The sequence below is a fragment of the Lepus europaeus genome, chromosome 19, assembly GCF_033115175.1.
Source record: "Lepus europaeus isolate LE1 chromosome 19, mLepTim1.pri, whole genome shotgun sequence".
NCBI lineage: Eukaryota > Metazoa > Chordata > Mammalia > Lagomorpha > Leporidae > Lepus > Lepus europaeus.
In genome coordinates, this window is record NC_084845.1 from 48,584,427 (window position 1) to 48,604,534 (window position 20,108).

General features: G+C 40.1%; 1 protein-coding gene across 2 annotated transcripts in view; it reads right to left on the reverse strand.

Annotated features, from left to right (window-relative positions):
- CDH8 (cadherin 8) overlaps positions 1–8,370 on the reverse strand; it is a 393,065-nt gene extending 384,695 nt beyond the window's left edge. For both annotated transcript variants that reach the window (XM_062176392.1, XM_062176391.1), the window contains exon 1: positions 8,119–8,370. In XM_062176392.1, the coding sequence (XP_062032376.1) occupies positions 8,119–8,370 (252 nt within the window). The remainder of the gene's footprint in view (positions 1–8,118) is intronic.
- Between the last annotated feature and the right edge of the window lie 11,738 nt (positions 8,371–20,108).

Genomic DNA, 20,108 nt, shown 5'->3' on the forward strand with positions numbered 1-20,108 from the left:
CTTTAGCCAGATTGAGACACACAATGCTGACTTGCATTCCTGCCAAATTATTGGTGCACAAGGCTCTGTCTGAGTAGGCAGAAGCTTCAGGGGACTGACAGTGAATTGTTCTCACAAGGCCGAAGGTACAATTTGGCTGTAGCTGTGTAGCCTTGTGCACTTAACATGCAAACAGCCAGCAAAAATAATGGCATGTCAAGTACAATTTTCTCACTGGTCGCTGACACCATAAACTGTAATTATTTGGCATCCCATGTCCTTCATACTAAGAACCATCCAAATGATTTCCAAGTTACTAGGAAGAGGGGAGGTTAGAAGGTCAAATTTAAAGAGAGAAAATGAGTCAGTGCCTTGGAGGAAGAGAATTATAAATAGATGTGGCATCACCAGCAAGAGAGTTACATCCAAATAAGGAACATCTCAGAAGCCCAGGTAGGAGGGAAAGGGGGATGAAAAGCAGAGGAGTTTATGTAAGAGAGAGAATTTAGGGGAGAGGAACTCTGACCACCTGAAGAGCAAACCATGTATTTCCCAAAATAAAGCAATATGAGGAACCGAAGATCAAAGGAATCACAGAGCAAGTACTAAAGCAACTTGGGACAAAAATCAATATGTGCTATAACAATGAGGAGGCTTAAAAAAAAAAACAGAAATAAAAGGCATAATGTGCACCTCCCATGAACACACACACATACATGTATATAAATATGTTCCATAGGGATGTGTAACTCAAATATATAATATTATAATTTACCATACAGTTAAAAGTGGAAAACTGCAGCCAAGAGGCTAAGTAACTTTCTTTCCCACTTTGTAATAGAGCTGAATTAGAAACAAGCCCAATCTCTAATAAATTCCTGAGTATTTTTCTACCTTGAGTCAAAAGACTCCAATCCTAGTTCTTTGTCCCCTAGTGCAATGGACTGAAAATTTATCACTGCCCCCACTCCCAATGCCCCAATTCATATTTTTAATGTGCTGGTATTAGAAGGTAGGTGACACTGGAGTCCTTATTAATGGGATTAGTGCACTTGTTTATTTTCACTTTATTTGAAAGTTGGGGGAGAGGATAAGAGAGGAATATTTATAGAAGAACAGAGAGTGATCATCCATCTACTGGTTCATTCCTAAATGCCCACAACAGTTGAGCCTGGGTCAGGCTGAAGTCAAGAACCTGGAACTTAATCCAGGTCTCTCATGTGAGGGGCAGGTACACAATCACTTAAGCTACCATTGCTATCCAGGTTGCACATTAATGCAAAGATGGAATTGGAAGCAGAGTCAGGTCTTGAATCCAGGCACTCCCAGCAGCATCTTAAGTCCTGTGCCAAATGCTTGCCCAGAGCATCCTTATCAAAGCAGCCCCACAGAGCTTCTTCACCCTCTTTCTCTTGTGTTAGGATACAGTGAGAAAATGACAATCTGCAACCTGGAAGAGGGCCCTCACGGGAAGCTGACCATGCTGGCACTGTGATCTCAGACTGTCAGCCTTCAAGATGGTAATACATAAATTTTTGTTGTTTATAAGTCACCCAGTTTGTGTTAAGATATTATAGCAGCCCAAACTAACATGAGATCTACTCGCTCTGACCCTCCCTCAGCTCCATAAATAACCTTGTGTGTGCTCTGTTGGGACATGCTTTCTCTTTTCATCTCTGCATCTCGATTCACCTGGCTAATGTGTCTCGGCTCACAGGTGATTTCCTTAGGGAAGATCCCCTCCACCCAGAGAATAGGGCAGCTTCAGTGGAACCATGGCCCTTCACTTCAGAGTATTCATCTCAGCTGTAATGTGACATTTGTTCACGTGACTGTTCATGTGTCTGTCTCCTCCTGGTAGCCATTAGTTCCACGACAGAGGGCACAGATCTCGGTTTTCTTATTGCCGAGAACACATTGGCAAAGAAATACTTGGCAGGTAGTAGATGCTCAGCAAACAGCTCTTGCAAGACTCTACCAGTCACTCTCCTGACTGTCAGCAAAGAGCTCTTGTAATAATACGTAGGTATCTACCAGAAGATCCATGCACATGTTACCAAAAGGACAGTATTCTTCCCTCATTTGAAAGATTTATCAAAAAGCACCATGGGGTTTCTGTCTTCTTTAAGACCAGAACAAATATGCATACCTGTTATTAAGGTCCCATGAGTAATCTGTTCACTGCCAGAGTTCCCAGCAAAGTCCATGTGGGGGGATTGTGGGGAAGTGGACTGAACACTATGCGTGTGTTTATGAACAGCCTCTGCACCACTTTGTTCCAGGGAACTGTAGGCAAGGCTGGTGTCTATGTGACCAACAATTGTTTTTCAGAAATTCAGAGAGAAGATTTCTAGTCTAGCTTGTGCCGTAAGTACAAACAGATGTTTGAAGATGGGTTGGAAGATAATTTGCTGTTTTGTGCCGCTGGTACAAGAGATAGTCTTTACAGAGGTGATCTTGTAGTCTATTAGAAAAAGAATTGTTTTATTGTGTTAACTTTTCCACTTTCACTGCCTCAAAGAAATAGCTTTAAAATACATAACTAGAAATCATTGCTTGAATCACCCAGCTGGTTGGGGTTGGTATTGTGGTGTAGCAGGTTAGGCCACTGCCTTTGATGCCGGCATCCCATATGGACTCCAGTCCGAGACCCAGCTGATCCACTTGCAATCCAGATTCCTGCACCTCGAAGAGCAATAGAGGGTGGCCCAAAAGAGCTTGGGGCCACGCACCCACAAGGGGGACCAAAAAGGGGTTCCAGGCTCCCAGCCTTGGCCTAGCATAGCCCCTGCTGTTTCAGCCATTTGGAGAGTGAACCAGCAGATGGAAGATCTCTCTCTCCCTCCCTCTCTCTCTCTCTCTCTGTGTGACTGTATTTCAAACAAATAAAAAAAAAAAAAAACCTTAAAAAAAAAACCTAACTAGTCTATAAAATAGCCATATGAAAGAGGGAACATGAAAGCAATGTACTGTCCAATTAAAGTGTCATTTATATGAGATTTGAGTTTATATAATGTCTATAAATTTCATTATTGAAAAGGATTATTTACTTGCAAAACTTTTACCGAATGCTTCCAATATTCAGACAGTGTTCTAGCTTCCGGGGATATACAGTAAAGACCAAAGGACACAAAAATCCTTTTTTTTTTTTTTTTTTGCATTCTAGCAGGACAGAAGTCACAAACACAATTAAGTTTAGAGTATAATAGATAATGATCATCAGGCAGAAGAAAAAAGAAAGCATAGCCAAAGGGTATGATATATTGAAGGAGGAATACAGGAGAAGCCTTTCCGAAAATATGACTTTCAACTTCATTCTAAATCTACAGAAAATATAGAGGCTCACGCTGCTTATGATCAAAAGAATCCTCGCTCGTCTTAATCTCACTAGTGACCTTCCATAAGTTCTCTCAGTTCAGCTGCAGTTCCTCGCTTCCACTCCACCCCACCTGCCCAGCTAAGATATACTGAAATGTCACCTCTACCCTAAACAATCTGGACAAACGAAGAGGCCCTCTTTGAGCTCTGCTACAGTTTTAATGTGTGTTTTTTGTTTTTTTTTTTTCATTCAAGGATTCATTTTTTAGAAGCTTTGTCCCTAGGGCAGTGGTATTGGGAGGTTCTGGGACCCTTTTAGAGGTAAGGTGTAAGGAGAGGTTCATTTCTTGTGGGACCCTGGTTAGGTTTTTTTTTTGAAAGATTTATTTATTTATTTAAAAGGCAGAGTAACAGAGAGGCAGAAGCAGAGAGAGAGAGAGAGAGAGAGAGAGAGAGAGAGAGAGTCTTCTATCCACTGGTTCACATTCCCCCAAATGACCACAATGGCTAGAGCTGGGCCGACCTGAAGCTAGGAGCCAGGAGCTTTTTCCAAGTCTCCCACATGGGTGCAGGGGCCCAAGCACTTGGGCCATCTTCTACTGCTTTCCCAGGCCACAGCAGAGAGCTGGATTGGTAGTGGAACATCTGAGACTTGAACCGGTGCCCAAATGGGATGCTGGCACTGCAGGCGGCGGCTTTACCCACTACGCCACATGCTGGCCCCCCTGGTTAGTTTTTGAGAAAAGATTGTTACAGAAGCCTGAGCCTGGCCCCATGCAGCTTCTCTCTTGCTTCCTGGCAATGTGATGGGTTCCTTCTAAACATGCTCCTATTGTTGCCATCAGCCATGATGTGACATAGTCAACAGCACTTGTGCCACAGCTGAGCTGGTGTCAGTGCTCTTGAATATCAAGACTGTGAACTAAATATACCTCTTTTCTTTATAAAATTGACCTATCTCATGGATTTCATTACAGCAACGGACAAGTGACTAATACAGGCTCCCAGAGCCTTGTGCTCATGTAGATGATTTCCTGTTTGTTTTTCCAGCCATTCGAACTGAACACACAAACAGACAAGTAAGAATAAAGTTATAACTACAATTACCATGTGCCAGGCATTATAAATCTATTATTTTATTTCATGCTGGATATTCTTATTTATATTATTTTCATAGTTCTTTTTGTAAAAATTTGTTTCTAAGGCAAACAGAGACTGGTGGCCAGGGCTGAAGCTTGGAGCTCGGATTTCAATCTATGGCTCTTTTGTGGGTATCCAACCCAATTATTTGAGCTGTCACAGCTGCCTCCCAGGGTCTGCATTGATGGGAAGCTGGAGACAGCTGGAACTGGGAATTGAACCCAGGCTCTGGTATGTACGATGCAGATATCTTAACTACTGTGCCTAATGCTTGCTCCCTTATTTGTATAATTCCTGAAACATTCTTGTTAGCACCCAGGGTTAGCAACAAGAAAGTGGCAAAGTCAATATTTAAATATCTGGAAAGGTCATTTCTATGGCACAGTTTCTTGGCATCCAGCTGTCTACCAACATAGTAAAAAGAGATGATGGATGATGGAAGGGCATATATGCAGCTTTGAGGAGCCAATCACCTGAAAACTGGCTCTGCCCTTGAGCTTGAGTCCAGCCTTCTAAATTCAAGGACCCCACGACAAGAACTTGCAAGAGGGCCCTTTAAAGAGCAGGTATGCTCATAAGTAACTAACACTGCTCAGCCTACTCCTGGGGAGAAGCTCTGCGGTAAAGTGGTTAGAGAATCGGATGTGGAAGAGTGTGCACAGAGATAAAACACTGTAAAGCACTGGTGGGCACCCTGATATGGATCATCCCCACAGATGGCCTGACTGCAGAAGTCACTGGAAATGAACCTTGGAGTCACGACTACCCAAGATCCTCATAGGCTAGGTTGTCATGATACAGGAGCAATTTTCTTTAAGGAGAAATGCTTTATGATTAAGAATGTTTGCAGAAAAGTTTTTTCTCCCCAGAAAATAAGTTTCAATCTGATTTAATAATTGTGTGGAAACTGGCCATGGCAAGGAGCAGTGAAAGGACTAATTCACGAATTCTGTTACAAGGACATGGAAGCATTTGTATTTGTATTTGTATTTGTATCTGTATTTGTATTTTGGTAGCAACATTTCTGTCATTCAAAGAAAAAGAAACATTGCAGGCATTACGAAATCACAAGAGGATGCTGAATGTCTGGTGGTCGGTCTCTATTTCTATTAACATCACTTAAGGAAGGCAGAGGGCCGGCGTTGTGGCCTAGTAGGTTAATGCTACAACTGTGACGCTGGCATCCCATACAGGCACCAGTTTGAAACCCAACTGCTCCAGTTCCCAACTCCCTGTTAATGAGCCTGGGAAGGCAGCAGAAGATGGCCCAAGTGTTTGGGCCCCAGAACTGACATAGGAGACCTGGAAGAAGCTCTGGGCTCCTAGCTTCAGCCTGGCCTAGCCCTAGTTGTTCTGGCCATTTTGGGAGTTATCTTGCAAATGAAAGATCTCTGACTTTCCTCCTTTCTCTGTAACTCTGCCTTTCAAATAAATAAAAAAAAAATCTTTTTTAAAAATCTTTTTAAAAAAAAAAAAGACAGGTAAAATCAGTCATCAGATTCTGAGTCCAAAACAAATCCTACTTTAATTACTTTTTCTATTCAGATAAAAATGGAATTTTCTCCTGGGCATAGCATGTTCCATTATTTAGATTATGCAAGACATGATCAGAGTGATATGCCTCCAGAAAGAGGTAATTAAGAGAAACAGGGAGAAAGAATCTATCTATTAAAAATATATACATGGATGTATTTCTAGAATCTCATAGGCTATGAAAAGACTTGCCTTCAGGCTGGTTAAAGAAGTTCTGAATATCCAGAAGCAGGAATTTAGGAATTTCTACTCAATAACTCCTAAGTGTAAATTATAGTTTAAACTGCAAACACCTAGTTACAAATATGTAAGAGAATATGATGTGTGAAATTGCAACTTTGCAAATTCCCAACAGGATTCAAAATCATTTATTAGCTTTGTGATCCTAGTTTGATTTATTAATCCAAGACTCACTTTCTGTCTTTTTTTACAAGATAAGACAATGTGGTCAAGAAGACCATACCCATGGGGCTAGAATGTAGTTAGAATTCAGACTTCTTCACATTTTAGAAAGAGATTAAGGAACATAACCACACAGGAAGTAACACCCTCAGCAGGGTCCAGGGGCAGCACCCTGTAATCAACCACATTAACATTTCTACAGCAAAATACATGAACAGTCATAGTAATAGGATACATTATGACTATAAATAGCCTCCAGTCATTTCTGCTACCTGAGTTCCTATCAAGCATACAAAAAAAAATCTTTGAGAGATTTTTTTTTTATTTTGCATCTATGAAAAAGGGAATGCAGACCTGTTTTACACACATTTATGTTCGCATTGTGAATATTTGTATGTACACACATTATACATACACATTCTCTTATCTATACATATGAATACATGGGGGGGATTATTGTTAGGTTTGCATCCACAAATAGGTTTGCATCCACAAAACACTTTCATAACAGTGCTCAACACATAAAGACGCTCAATACTGGCCAGCACGTAAGCCCCTGGAAGGCAGAGATCATTTCTTTTTACTTACGGATAGGCCTCCATGCGCCTAATAGAGGGCCTAGCACACCGGAAAGGTCAGGAATATCTTTGTAAGGACTCATGATAGCTCTGTATTCAGGCTTTATTCTTTCAAGTAGAACTGCACAAAATGAAAAACCTATTGCTGGTAGGGGCTTAACTCGTTTTGCAAGACAATAGGGGGTAGAAACAGTAATATAATTAGAAGTTCCTAGTCAAAACCAAAGAGTTAAGTCAAGTCTTGAAGATCGATGTTTAATTCCCCACCTAATTTTATTTTAAATCACTACATTTGAGGAATGAATAACATTGGTATGATTCACTTTTGTAGCTGACTTATCAGGAAAATCAGCCATTGGCAGGGAGTGATTAAAATTCTACCTAAGATGGTAGTGTGTGTCAAAATTAGCAGATGCTGATGAGCAGTTCTGAGGGATGAGCACATACAGTCTTCCAGAACCCACAGTGTGACTTTGAGCAGCAAGCAGTCCATGTCTGGTTGGAACACTTGCCTAACCAGCTGACAGCAACAAAACAAATATAAATTCAGTCACACACACTCACAAACAAAACCAGTAGGCTAGAATTTTGAATCTATACATTGGAATCCACCTAACAATGGATGAGTGTTTTCTATTGCAAAGCTTAGCAAATTATAGCACAAGGCAAAATTAAATATCTACTTTAAGAATTTTCCTTTCTCAATCTTATGTTCATGATTAAAACAAAGAAGCACAAAAGGAGAAAAATCTACCTGTACTTGGAGATACATGGCCTTTAAAATGAAACAAAATAGAGTCTTAGCAATAGAGGCAGTAGGAATTCAAACTGAGCAAAATTGCATCCCTCTTCCAAGTATTATGAAATAGAAAAAATGTTTGGCATGGAACTCTCCTGTGTGAATGCAGAAGAAAAGCTTATTTGTTTATGCATTACACAAGTGTTGTTGCATTGTTTCTGTAACAGAAAGGAGCTTTCCGAAGAAAGCCATTTAAAACAGTTACTGAGGGATTATTCATATTCCTAAAGAAACCAACAGGTAAACCAGCTAACCACCTGGCCTAAAAGATTTCCAGCTCAGTGTGGCAAACACTGTGTGGAGTCTGACATTAAACATCTAAAGACCAGGAACAGACCCTGAAATCTGGATCTTAAAAACGAATCTTACCCGGCCAACAAGAATCGGTTCAGGTCCAGAAAACTCTTCCAGGACGAACATTTGATTCCAAACCCAGCCTCTTTTGGAGCGGTTCAAAATCCGCTGTTCTTCACTCAGCCTGTTTAGTTCCAAAGGAGATCCACTCATTAAAACTTGAGACTGATTCATCGGAGCCGTGTCAATGCAAGGGGGAAGAGTAATCCATAATATTATGAATGGAGTCCAGAGATCCAGGAGCATTTCCGCTAGCCGTTCTGGCATGGTCCCACCAGTTAAGCAAATCACCACAAAAATGAGACAATTATTTTTTTTGCCTCTGGTCTGCAGCCATCCAATTCATCATGCAGTGCTGAGCGTTTACTTACAGCTCTGCCACGTGTTTCTAGCATGGGAAACAGACATCATCTAAGCAGCGTTGCTAAGACCACAATCCATTGGCTTTCCTTTTCATTGAAGTTTCCTGCAAAAACAACAAGGGAGAAAGATAAGAGTATACAGAAACAGGTTTGAAATGAAAACCACTGCTTTTCTAAAGTGCCCAAGTGAACAATAGTAGGCACTCCTCAACTCTTCAGTTGAGAAAGTGAATCTGAAAAATTAGAATGAGTAAAACTAGCAAGCCCTTTTATTTTTAAGCTTCATTTAGGTTTTAGTATTCATTGCACAACTACACTGCTTCTTAAAAAACAAAAATGCTTCAGGTACCAGAAGATCCCTTTCCCCTCCTTGTTCCTCTCCTTCCTTCCTTTCTTCCTTTTGACATTCACCCTCCCTTCTCTCTCCATCCCTGCATCTTCTCTCTAGTTTCTTAAATTCTGCTTTGTTTGTACAGAAAGTGGAAGTGTACACAAATGTAAAGCAGACTGCACGTCTTTTCCTTCCCTCCTCCCTCCCTCCCCTCCTTCCTTCCTCTCTTTCTCCCTCCCTCCCTCCCTCCCTTCCTTCCTCCCTTCTTCCCTTCCTCCCTCCCTCCTTCCTCCCTTCTTCCCTTCCTCCCTCCCTCCCTCCATCCCTCCCTCCCTCCTTCCCTCCCTTCCTTCCTTCCTCCCTTCCTTCCTCGCTCCCTCCCTTATTTCCTTCCTCCCTCCCTCCCTTCCTTCCTCCCTTCTTCCCTTCCTCCCTCCCTCCCTCCCTCCTTCCTCCCTTCTTCCCTTCCTCCCTCCCTCCCTCCGTCCCTCCCTTCCTTCCTTCCTCCCTTCCTTCCTCGCTCCCTCCCTTATTTCCTTCCTCCCTTCCTCCCTCCTCCCTCCCTTCTTCCCTTCTTCCCTTCCTCCCTCCCTCCCTCCATCCCTCCTTCCTCCCTTCCTTCCTTCCTCCCTCCCTCCTCCCTCCCTTTCTTTCTTTTTCTTTCTTTCCTTCTTTCTTCTTAACCTGTTACAGATAGACTCCAGGTCATTTTACGCTGAATTTTGTGAAGAAATTGGCCTTTACTGAGGAAAATTGTTTCCAAATGTACAAATGAGAATGGGAAGGGGAATTTCCCCAATTTTTACAGTCCTAGCTGCCAGAATCCATCAGAAGGGATTGTCCAATTCGGGGTGCAGAGTGCAATTCTCTGCTTGGATGCTAATGATGAGTGAATAAAATTAGAATGCTCCCAGAAAGAAATTCTGTAATGTCCAGCATGTATGCTATAATCAGGACAGTGTCAGGGCTACCATTCTGAATGTACAGTTGAACAGGAGATTTAAATTATGAAAAGCTCCTTTGGGAATGAAATATGGTAAAAATACAATTTTCAATGGAAAAGATTCAGAAAGGATGGGCAAAAAAAAATCCCCATTACCTGAGGTGTCAAATACATTTTTTTTGCTTACCTTCAGCACGGTAAAGCGTATTTCTTCTCTCTCAAAAATTATTTTTAAAAAAATAATGTTCACTGCACATCCCAGAGAGAGGCCTGGCTGAATTAGATTAAATGGGAAAATGATTCCTCAAGACACCGTCAGGAACAGTTTGGCTCAGGGAATTCATAATAGGGTAAGGACCCTTTCACCTCAAGGTCCCTGGTTCCATTCCAGCTCAGAATGAGAAAGCAAGAAAGCCATTAGCATTGGGTGGGCTGATGAGTGGCCTTCATGAAGTCAACTGAAAGGGGCAGATCCACATTCTACTGCAAATACAGGCAGCATCTGATACAAGGAGATGGTCTGTGAAATCACCCTGCTTGCCACTCTGCCCAGGCTTAGCTCCAACACAAATACTTTGCATTTCAAAAGGACCCCACCCTTATGAGTACAGAGGGTGCTCTGTAGGTAGCAGTTGTTTGTCAAATTGAAGGGAAGGGTAGCTTTCAATAGGGAACCACATCAGAGTAGCAGTGTGGCTCAAAATCAAGACACATGGAAAGCAGCTAAAACATGGAAGGTATTCACTAAACTGTAATCCATGTGATTTGCCCAAGCTGGAGTAAAGGGTTGTAATGATGTAGTCTCCATGCTTGGGAAACTTTGATAAAGAGACAAACAAATGAACAAAGACTGAAGGTGTATAAGCTCTGCAGTAAAAGTAGGCAAGACAGAGAGGAAACACAAAGGAGACACAACTCTTCCCTGTGGGAGGATGGGGGCAGTGCTCTAGGGGGAAGGGCTGGACCACCTTACACCAATGGTGAGACTTGGTCTCGTCAAGAAGCCTCAGCCTGATCACTTCTCAGGCAAAAGAGGCTTATTCTTTTCAAATATGCTGTGCTCCATCATGGCCCAGTCCTGAATGCTCAGAAATCATGTGTGCTGTTCTCCAGTACCCTGAGATCTACAGATCCAGAACTGCGAGGTGGGCGCGAGAGTGATCTCCACTGCCACACTGCCTGGAATTGGTATCCTAATCCTTACTCAAATTGATTCCATGATCAGAGGCTGATTAATAATTACAGTATCTATCAAATAGGTTTATTTTAAAGATTGAAAAAGATACCAAGGCAGCTCAGCATTTAAAATGCTGCTTGAGTCATCCACATCCCATATTGGCGTTCCTGAGTTCAGCTCCTGACTAGAGCTTCCCGCTAACGTACACGCTAGTGGGCAGCAGGTGATGGTTTGTGTACTTGGATCCCTGCCACCCATCTGAGAGACCTAGGCTGAGTTCTGGACTTCTGACTTCAGCCTGGCCCAGTTCCAGCCACTGTGGGCATTTGGAGAGTTGACAAACAGACAGAAGATCTCTCTGTTTGTCTCTCACTGTCTTTCTATTTCTCTGCCTTTTATATAAAATAAGATGAAATAGAAATAAATTAATTTTAAAAAAACTGAGGCAGAATATCATTAGATGACTTGCCCAAGGAACATTCCCAGAAAGGACAGAGCCATTATTTGAATGCAGTAATAAAAGTACAAAACTTGACACATCCCCTCCTCTTACATAAATATTTGATAAACCTATACTATATGTCAGGTACTGGAGATAAAAAAAAAAAAAAGCAAACAGAGCTCCTAACTTCAGGAAGCAAAGAATCTAATTGAAAAAGACAAATAAATACATAATTGTGGTATTCAGTGAAACAGAGAAGGAATTGGCCAATGGATGGAAATGTGAAAGAACATTTCAGTCAACCACTAGACAGGAGAACGACCATGAAGTAATCCGGGATCTCTGAATGAATCACCATCTAAGAGTTTCTAAACTGATACTCCCAAGACCACCCAGTCCCTGCTCTCTCCATCTTGCTCCCTACCCACCAAATTCATACCAGCTATGGTCTCTACAGAGTTCATGTCAAATCACCTGTCCTCTTCTCTGCCAGTTCTTGTAAAGAGAAGAGAATGCATGATTTCTCTAAAGGTTGGGAATAAGAAAATGTGCTATCCCACAGAGAGGGCCTGGGAGACAACTGAGTGATACTCCAGGGCAATTTCTCAATTTTCAGAGAAAGGGGGATGTGAGTTGGCAGCAGCCCTGCAGTCAGTGAGGCACTCTGGGGAGGAACCAGCCCACCCCTACTGCTCTCCTGAGCAGAGTTTCTAGGGATGGAAACAGCCCCTAGCCTCCTTCTTAAGTTTTGCCAAAACCTTGAACCATGTGTATTCAAAAGGGACAGTTTAAAAAATATTTTAAAATGGAAAGCCAACATTATTTTCCATAATGGAGTATAACTATAAATTTAAAAGATTAGTAGTAAACACTTAGGAAATACCTAGATAACAGCAAATTATAAAAAAGGACCACACTCATATGAACACCCAACCCTTCAAGATAATATCCCTGATTTGTATTTTGTTCTGATTTCCACTGCATAAATATTTCCACTGTAACCAATTTCAAGTTTCAAATGTGACCATTCAGCCACTCTTGAAGTGACTGGAAATTTAACCAACATCTCTGGTAATGCCAGTAAACAGTCAATTATATCATCTACCCTCCCCCAATGAGGTATTTCTCAAACACTAATATGCATACAAATCACCTGGAAATCTTATAATTCAGATTATGACCCATCTACTCTAGCATGGAGCCTGAGAGTACTCTGAATTTCTTGTCATCTATCCTGTGATGCAGATGTTACTGATTTAAGAACCACACTTTGAGAAGCAAAGGGTTTGAAAGTAGACCACTCCCAGCTCGAGCTTCCTCAAGATGACCTGAAGGAGCCAAAAGTGCTATGGGTGAGCCATATCCTTTTTAGTGTCATTTAAAGCCATCTGCATGTGCTACTTAGTGTCACTGTGCCTATAGGAGTGACTACCTATTGTACGCCATAGGAAACCCAGGACTTGAATGCACGCATGAGATTGTACATGCTGTCATGGTTGTACATGATGTACATGCCCCCAGTACTGTATTTACTGTATGTATGACACTGGGAAAATTACCCAGCAAACACATATACTCACACCCACATGTATGCTGTCAGGGTGTGGTGAGACTCAGCCTTCAATGTGATCTTGCCACTTGGAGAATGAGATTCTACCTTGGCATTTAGAACCATATTCTTTTGGTGCTGGCGCTGTGGCGTAGTGGGTAAAGCCACCACCTGCAGTGCTGGCATCCCATATGGCTGCCAGTTCGAGACCTGGCTGTTCCACTTCTGATCCAGCTCTGTGCTATGGCCTGTGAAAGCAGTAGAAGATGGCTCAAGTCCTTGGGCCCCTGCACCCACATGGGAGACCCAAGGAAGAACCTGGCTCCTGGCTTCAAATCAGCACAGCTCCAGCCACTGCAGCCACTTGAGGAGTGAACCAGCAGATGGAAGACCTTTCTCTCTCTCTCTCTCTCTCTCTCTCTCTCTCTATTTGCCTCTCTGTAACTCTGCCTTTCAAATAAATATATAAATCTTTAAAAAAATACATATTATTTGAATATTTGCTCTTTTGCTATGAACAGAGCTAGTACTGTTCTTAGAAAATCAGAGAGCAGCTTTAGAGGAATTCTTGGGATGCGATGAAATGTTATGCTACTATTAACAGAACTAATAGTAGCTGTGTACACAAACTGTTTAATTCTACACAAAGAGAAGAAACTGAGGAATGTTGTAAAGCTTGGGCAAGATAACCAATTTATTCTTACATTTTTCCAACTATGGTTTGTATGTCTAGACCAGCAGTCCACTTTGCTATACTGCTTGCAGCACTGATTTCCACCCAGAGAGTGAAGCCAAGAGATTTTAGTATCTCTGGAATTCTTACATGTAAGAGAGTCTTTAGAGTACGTCCATAAGAAAATATCTATCCCCTGGGGCTGGTGCCATGGCTCACTTGGCTAACCCTCCGCCTGTGGTGCTGGCATCCCAAATGGGCACCAGGTTCTAGTCCTGATTACTCCTCTTCCAGTCCAGCTCTCTGCTGTGGCCCGGGAGGGCAGTGAAGGATGGCCCAAGTGCTTGGGCCCTGCACCCGCATGGGACACCAGGAGAAGCACCTGGCTCCTGGCTTTGGATCGGCGCAGCCCCAGCTGTGGCGGCCATTTGGGGAATGAACCAACAGAAGGAAGACCTTTCTCTCTGTCTCTCTCTCTCACTGTCCATAACTCTACCTGTCAAATAAAAAAAAAAGAAAGAAAGAAAAAAAGAAAATATTTATCCTAGTGTAAAATGCTTGCAATCTGACTTCATTCATACTCATATGTTAGACATAGCTCTAATTACAGTGTGCATCTCACTCTTCTGACCGACCCCAACACGTTTTTAAGGTGAACTTGGTTAAGTCTCAGATATGTTAAGTCATTAGGCAAAAACATTGATTCTGTAAACAACCTGGATTAATGTTCCAGATGATGAGCCTTACACTGATAGACAAAGTCTAAAATAAAAATGGGCTTTCACAGATGCTTCAGGATTCAATCCAGCAGATTATTGTGGTTGACAGGAAATTATGCTTTTATTATCCACTGGGCTTAGTGGCCACAATATTTCATGGAAGCAAAAATGACACACAGGACCAGAGAGTTTGTATTAAAAATGCTTCTGACCTTGAATTTAGAGCCATTAGCAGCCTGCTTCAAGACAGGTAAATGCACAATGAATTCAAAATGGTATTTCACAAATGCAGAGGATGTGATTCAATGCGTGGTCCAGTGCAATTTAAGCCAAGCCCTAGGTGACTGGAGTCAACCAGGTAGGGACAGTCTGTGGATTTTAAAGAGAAATGATAGTTGCAAGTACCCAAATATAAATAATACATAAGGATCATCTTTCCTAGAGCCTTCAAAATTCCCTGTCCAGATTCCCTTGGCAGGAAGGATTCTGAAATATCTTTTGTGCATGCGCATACACACACACAGGTACAACAGGACTTCAAGATGTTCATGGGAAAACTAAATTAAGAGTAGCTTATTTTGGTGCAAAAACATTTGAAACCTATTCAAGGTTTTTTCATAGTATACATTTTGTGTGAACTTTTTAAAGACTCCTTATATTTGTTTATCCCTCCTCTCATTCATAACTCTTATGTTCATCTTTCTAGGATGACTTATCCTACACTTACCCAGATGTCCATCTGTCTGAAAGCATATCATTTCCTAATTTTACCATCTAGAAAAACACTTGTCGGATGTACCACTTGCCCTGTTATTGACATACTCTATATACTTTTCCACCCACCACCTTTTTTTAAAGTTCTGTAACTGTAGGATACCTTGACAAAAATACATAAACACATGCTTTCTGCTCCTCCTTTCCCAAGATGGAATAAAAAAATTTATTCTTCACATAGAAACTTTTCCATTACAGAAATTTCAGAATGGGGTGACTAACCCTGTGACAAACACAGGAAGTCAAAATAAGTTTCCTTCTTTAGCGTTATGCAGCTAGACATTTATCTATAAGAGTTTCTTAGGATCATAAGGTTTGTTACTATACTAAGGATGAATCCAGTTGGTTGGTCTTTCTTAGGGTTAATTGCATAGAGTTCATTCTAGAAAGATGAGTGTAACTCCCATGTTTCTCTTCCCATCTACAGACACAGTGGTACCACAAGGTCTTTTCTGAAGTCTAATTCTTCCTTCTTTATTGAAAAGCCATATCCTGTGCTATCCTTAAGTCACTTGTTCAAGGTTTAATAGCCAAAGACTAAACTTATTTGTGCTATCCCTTTAAATCTCAGCAGCCAATCAGAATCAACCTTACTTTTATCAACCCTATAATACACCTGACTTGTGAGGAATTCCATTATATATCTAAGAGCATTAACACTGGGGTCAACAGAAGTAGTTTACATTAAAGTTCTCTCATTTATAACCTGAGCAAATTTATTTCAATTGTGGTAGACTAGGAAACCAATGCTCTGTGGTTGATATTATATACCTTGAAGGATTAATAAGAAAAAAAAAAAACTTAGTAAAAAAAAAACTTATGTAAAACTATTTGTTAATGAAGCAACAGTAGTTGTTACTGAGTGTTTCAATTGTTTTACAAAGAATATTGACTGATTTTTAAAAATTATGTCATTTCAATCTCTTGCTCTGTACATCAGTTGGTAAAAATTCCAACATTATAAACAGAAAAAGTTATTTTGCTTATTACCTAACTGTAACTTTTTTTTAAAATAGCAAGAAGATGAACATCTATGAAACAGCATTTTATAAATATCTTTCCCTATCCACAGTTCACATATGATGAAAATAATAACTCTACCCAGTTATATCAGGCTTCTACAAGATTGTATTTTTACCTTCCAGAGCCAACCATATTTCACATTTCTAAGGAATACACAGCATTCTCCATTACTACTTTCTGCTGAGCAGGAAAATTGCATTCACAAGAGAGATACTCACTTTTAGTGGAATTGTAACCACTCATTTAAAACTCATGGCTCAGGGTGGGTGTTGCAGCATGCAGGGTTCAACCACCACTTGGGACACCAGCATTCCTTATCAGAGTGCCTGGGATCAAACTCTGCCCCCTCTTCCCATCCAGTTTCCTGCTAATGTGCCTAGCAGGCAGCAGATGATGGCCCACGTACTTGTGTTCCTGTCACCCACGTAGAACATCCACATGGAGCTCCTGGATCCTGGGTTTGGCCTGGTCTAGTCCTGGCTGTTGCAAGCATCTTGGGAGTGAATCAGTGGATAAATTTCATTCTCTAATCTCTCTGCCTTTCAAATAAATAATTACATAAAATAATACAGATTCTAGTACTTCTCTTCTACAAGAAAAATTCTATTGCATTTCATAATCATCAACATTTTACGAGGATGGTGCAAATGAAGGGTCCCTCCTCATTATAAGATGAGGCCAAGATGACGTTAATACACTACTTAAAAGGAAACTCAGAGAAGAAAATACTAATGAGAGATTGAGTTCTAGTCATGCCTCCTTCAAAAATATTCAACAAACTGTGTCAAAGAAGTTTAGTAAAACTGATCATAGAAATCAGGAGCTTTCCATTCTTTGTTAAGAAATGCAGAAATGGTTAAAGTCAGTTATATCACATAACCAAGACCATAGAATCTTTTACACTGAAATTGAAATGCAGCCAAGTATACCAGAATAATAAGTTACAATTCTTCCAATTAGATTATACTGTGTAGGAACCATGCTTACAAGTGCACCTCACTGTCTTTCTTTCATGTTTCAAAGACTTTATAGCTTAAAAACCACCCACTGACACTGTTAACATGAACTAAGGACAGAGAAAATAGATGGGTAGACAGTCAGAGAGCAAGCAATCGTTTGACAAAAATTATATTGAGTTATCACTCAGAATGCATAGTTCATGAAAATTAATGGGTTTTCTAACATACATTCTAAAATAAGTATACTGCAGTCAGCTACTATATTTAGTGAAACTTAAAAACAAGACAAAGACATGTGTGTTATACTACTCTAGTCAAAACAGATACGAATTCCTTAGTTTTCCCTTTTCTGAGCACCCCCACTTTGAAGATGATGATAGCTGGACACAAATTTAAATTCTGTTTGTCAGGGCTGGCACTGTGGCATAGCAGGTAAAGACGCTGCCTGCAATGCTGGCATCCCATGTGGGTGCCAGTTCAAGTCCCAGCTTCTCCACTTCTGATTCATCTCTCTGCTATGGCCTGGGAAAGCAGTGGAAGATGGCCTAAGTCCTTGGCCCCTGCACCCACATGGGAGACCCAGAAGAAGCTCCTGGCTCCTGGCTTTGGAACTGTGCAGCTCCAGCCATTGTGGCCAACTGGGGAGTGAACCAGCAGATGGGAGACCTCTCTCTCTCTCTCTTTCTCTGCCTCTGCTCTCTTTGTGTAACTCTGACTTTCAAAAAAAAAATAAATCTTTTAAAAAAATTTAAAAAATAAAAAAATAAATTCTGTTTGTCAACCTCAAACAGCATTAGACCAATAAAGAACATAATTTTCCTTTTTAATGTTTATATCAAATTTTTGAAATGAGATTGCATATATAAGAAAGGAAATTCTTCCCTTATGATATTTATGTCACTTTTCTAGCTACTTATTTTGTGCCATTTGTGTCACATTAGGAATCAAATAATCATATTTGATGCATTAATCTATCTAAAAAGAAATGAGAAAAAATATCATTCTAACTGCTGATAGAACATACATATATTGTTACTTAGCGATGCCCATAAAGTAGATTAAGGAAATTCAATTTAATATTGCTTTGTAATATATTAACATCTTTAAAATAGTCAACATTCATAAAATATCAATAAACATATCCACAGAAGTATGTTATCTGATCATAAATTTTTTCCTTGATGTATATGTAAGGGCCAAATATCTTTGTGATTAAAATCAATGTAATGATATATAGAACTATCTTCCAAGATACCAGACTTTCAATTCACATGAGGTTATCAAAAATTACTCTATTCAAATACAAAACTGTATTAAAGAGACAATGGATGGAGAACAAGAGGGGCCCAAGAAGGAAGAGAGGAAGCAAGTTCATCCTTGGTTATTTTCATAAATTCCTACCAAGAGACAGGTACAGACACCGAGTTACTCATGTAGCAATTACACAATTATAATGTTTTCCCAATAAAATATAATTATGAATCTATGTAATATAATAACATTCTCTGATGCAAGTCTAGTCTTGGACACATTCTCATTTTTTACAAAGCTGAAAGATGTGACTTTTATATTCCCATATGATTTAAAAGTGATTGTGAGGGAGAAAATATATGCTTGGTGGATCACGGGGAAATTGATTTTTAAATAATGAGAAAAGCAATGTCTAAAAATAAGGCTAGGAAGACTTATGAGATTTTTGTAGTGAAAATTGTAGAAGTTACAATTTTAGACTTTGAATATGATGCTATCCCTTGCTCCCCTTTATTGAAAAGAGCCTCATAAGGGGTGGAGGGCATAATCTTTGCTAATTTGTTAGTGCATTAAATCAATGTTTACTAAGGCCTAACTTTGTGGGCAGCCAGGTCCTAGCATTTGCAGCTGCCGTCAGCAGTGGGTATTAGGGAAAAAAAGTGTTTGAAGGTTTTAAAGACAATTGCTATTCTTTCATGATATGTTCCAAAGAGATGCAGGAATTCGCATCTATATATGTCTAATATTAATACAACTTAAAAATAACTTTAAAGACAGGAAGAGGGGTTGGGGGAGTGATGGTTACGGTAAAGTGTAGTCCATGACATTTAAAACTTAGGAAGTAAAAGTTTGAGACACTAAAGAAAAAGAAAACAGTACTGGCTTTGGTACTTCACCATGAAGTGGCAGCTACAACATATGGGAAAAAAGCTAAAAGGCATCCCTTGAACTTATTTCTTTTCTGACCTTTTGAAGTTGCTAGATTTGACTAATTTTCTCTTTGTGGTTACACCTGAAGCAAGTTTGAGACACAGGAACAGATTGCTCATCATAACTTTTCTGTGAGAATGAAATAACAAAGGAGTGACGGTTTTTAGATTAATTGAGCCCCACTAAGTCAGATGATGGGTTTTGTCTTTCAAAAATTTGTTCTAGTTCATAAATGCACATGCATTGGTTTCAGAGAGGGGATTCCCAGCATCACAGATGACAATTTTTAAAAGACTAATCAATATACACATCCAAGTAACAGAGAGGGAAATCAAGTAATCTAAGGCAGATAAAATGGCAAAAGGAGCATGATAAAAATCTCAGGCTTCAACTAATAAATGAATTAGTTATCTGGGCACATTTTTAAGACATGTGTGTATGTTCACACGTGTGCGTATACAATAAGCAATACAGAGCAACAGGGATCAACTTGGTATATTTCTTAACCCTGTAAGAGATATGATACTCTAAAGTTAGGAGGCTTTTCCTAAGTCCAAAATGCAAAATTAGTCCATTTTATCCATGAATGCCAACAATGCCTAACACAAAAAGAAAACTGTACTTTTCTCTCTTTCACTGAATAACTTGGCAAAAAATATAAAAGAACTGAAACCAGTATCAGAAGCATCACTGAAGACACTTTGAAAAGGAAGAGTTGAGACCTTACATCGCATTTATAATTAAAAGGCTACTCTACTTATGCTTGTTCTGATTTGTCAAACACAAATCTTTCCTGATCAACTGGAAAACTGTAGTTGGAAGTATACATTAAATGTCACTTTATCCATTGAAAGCTTTTGATTTTGCATGGA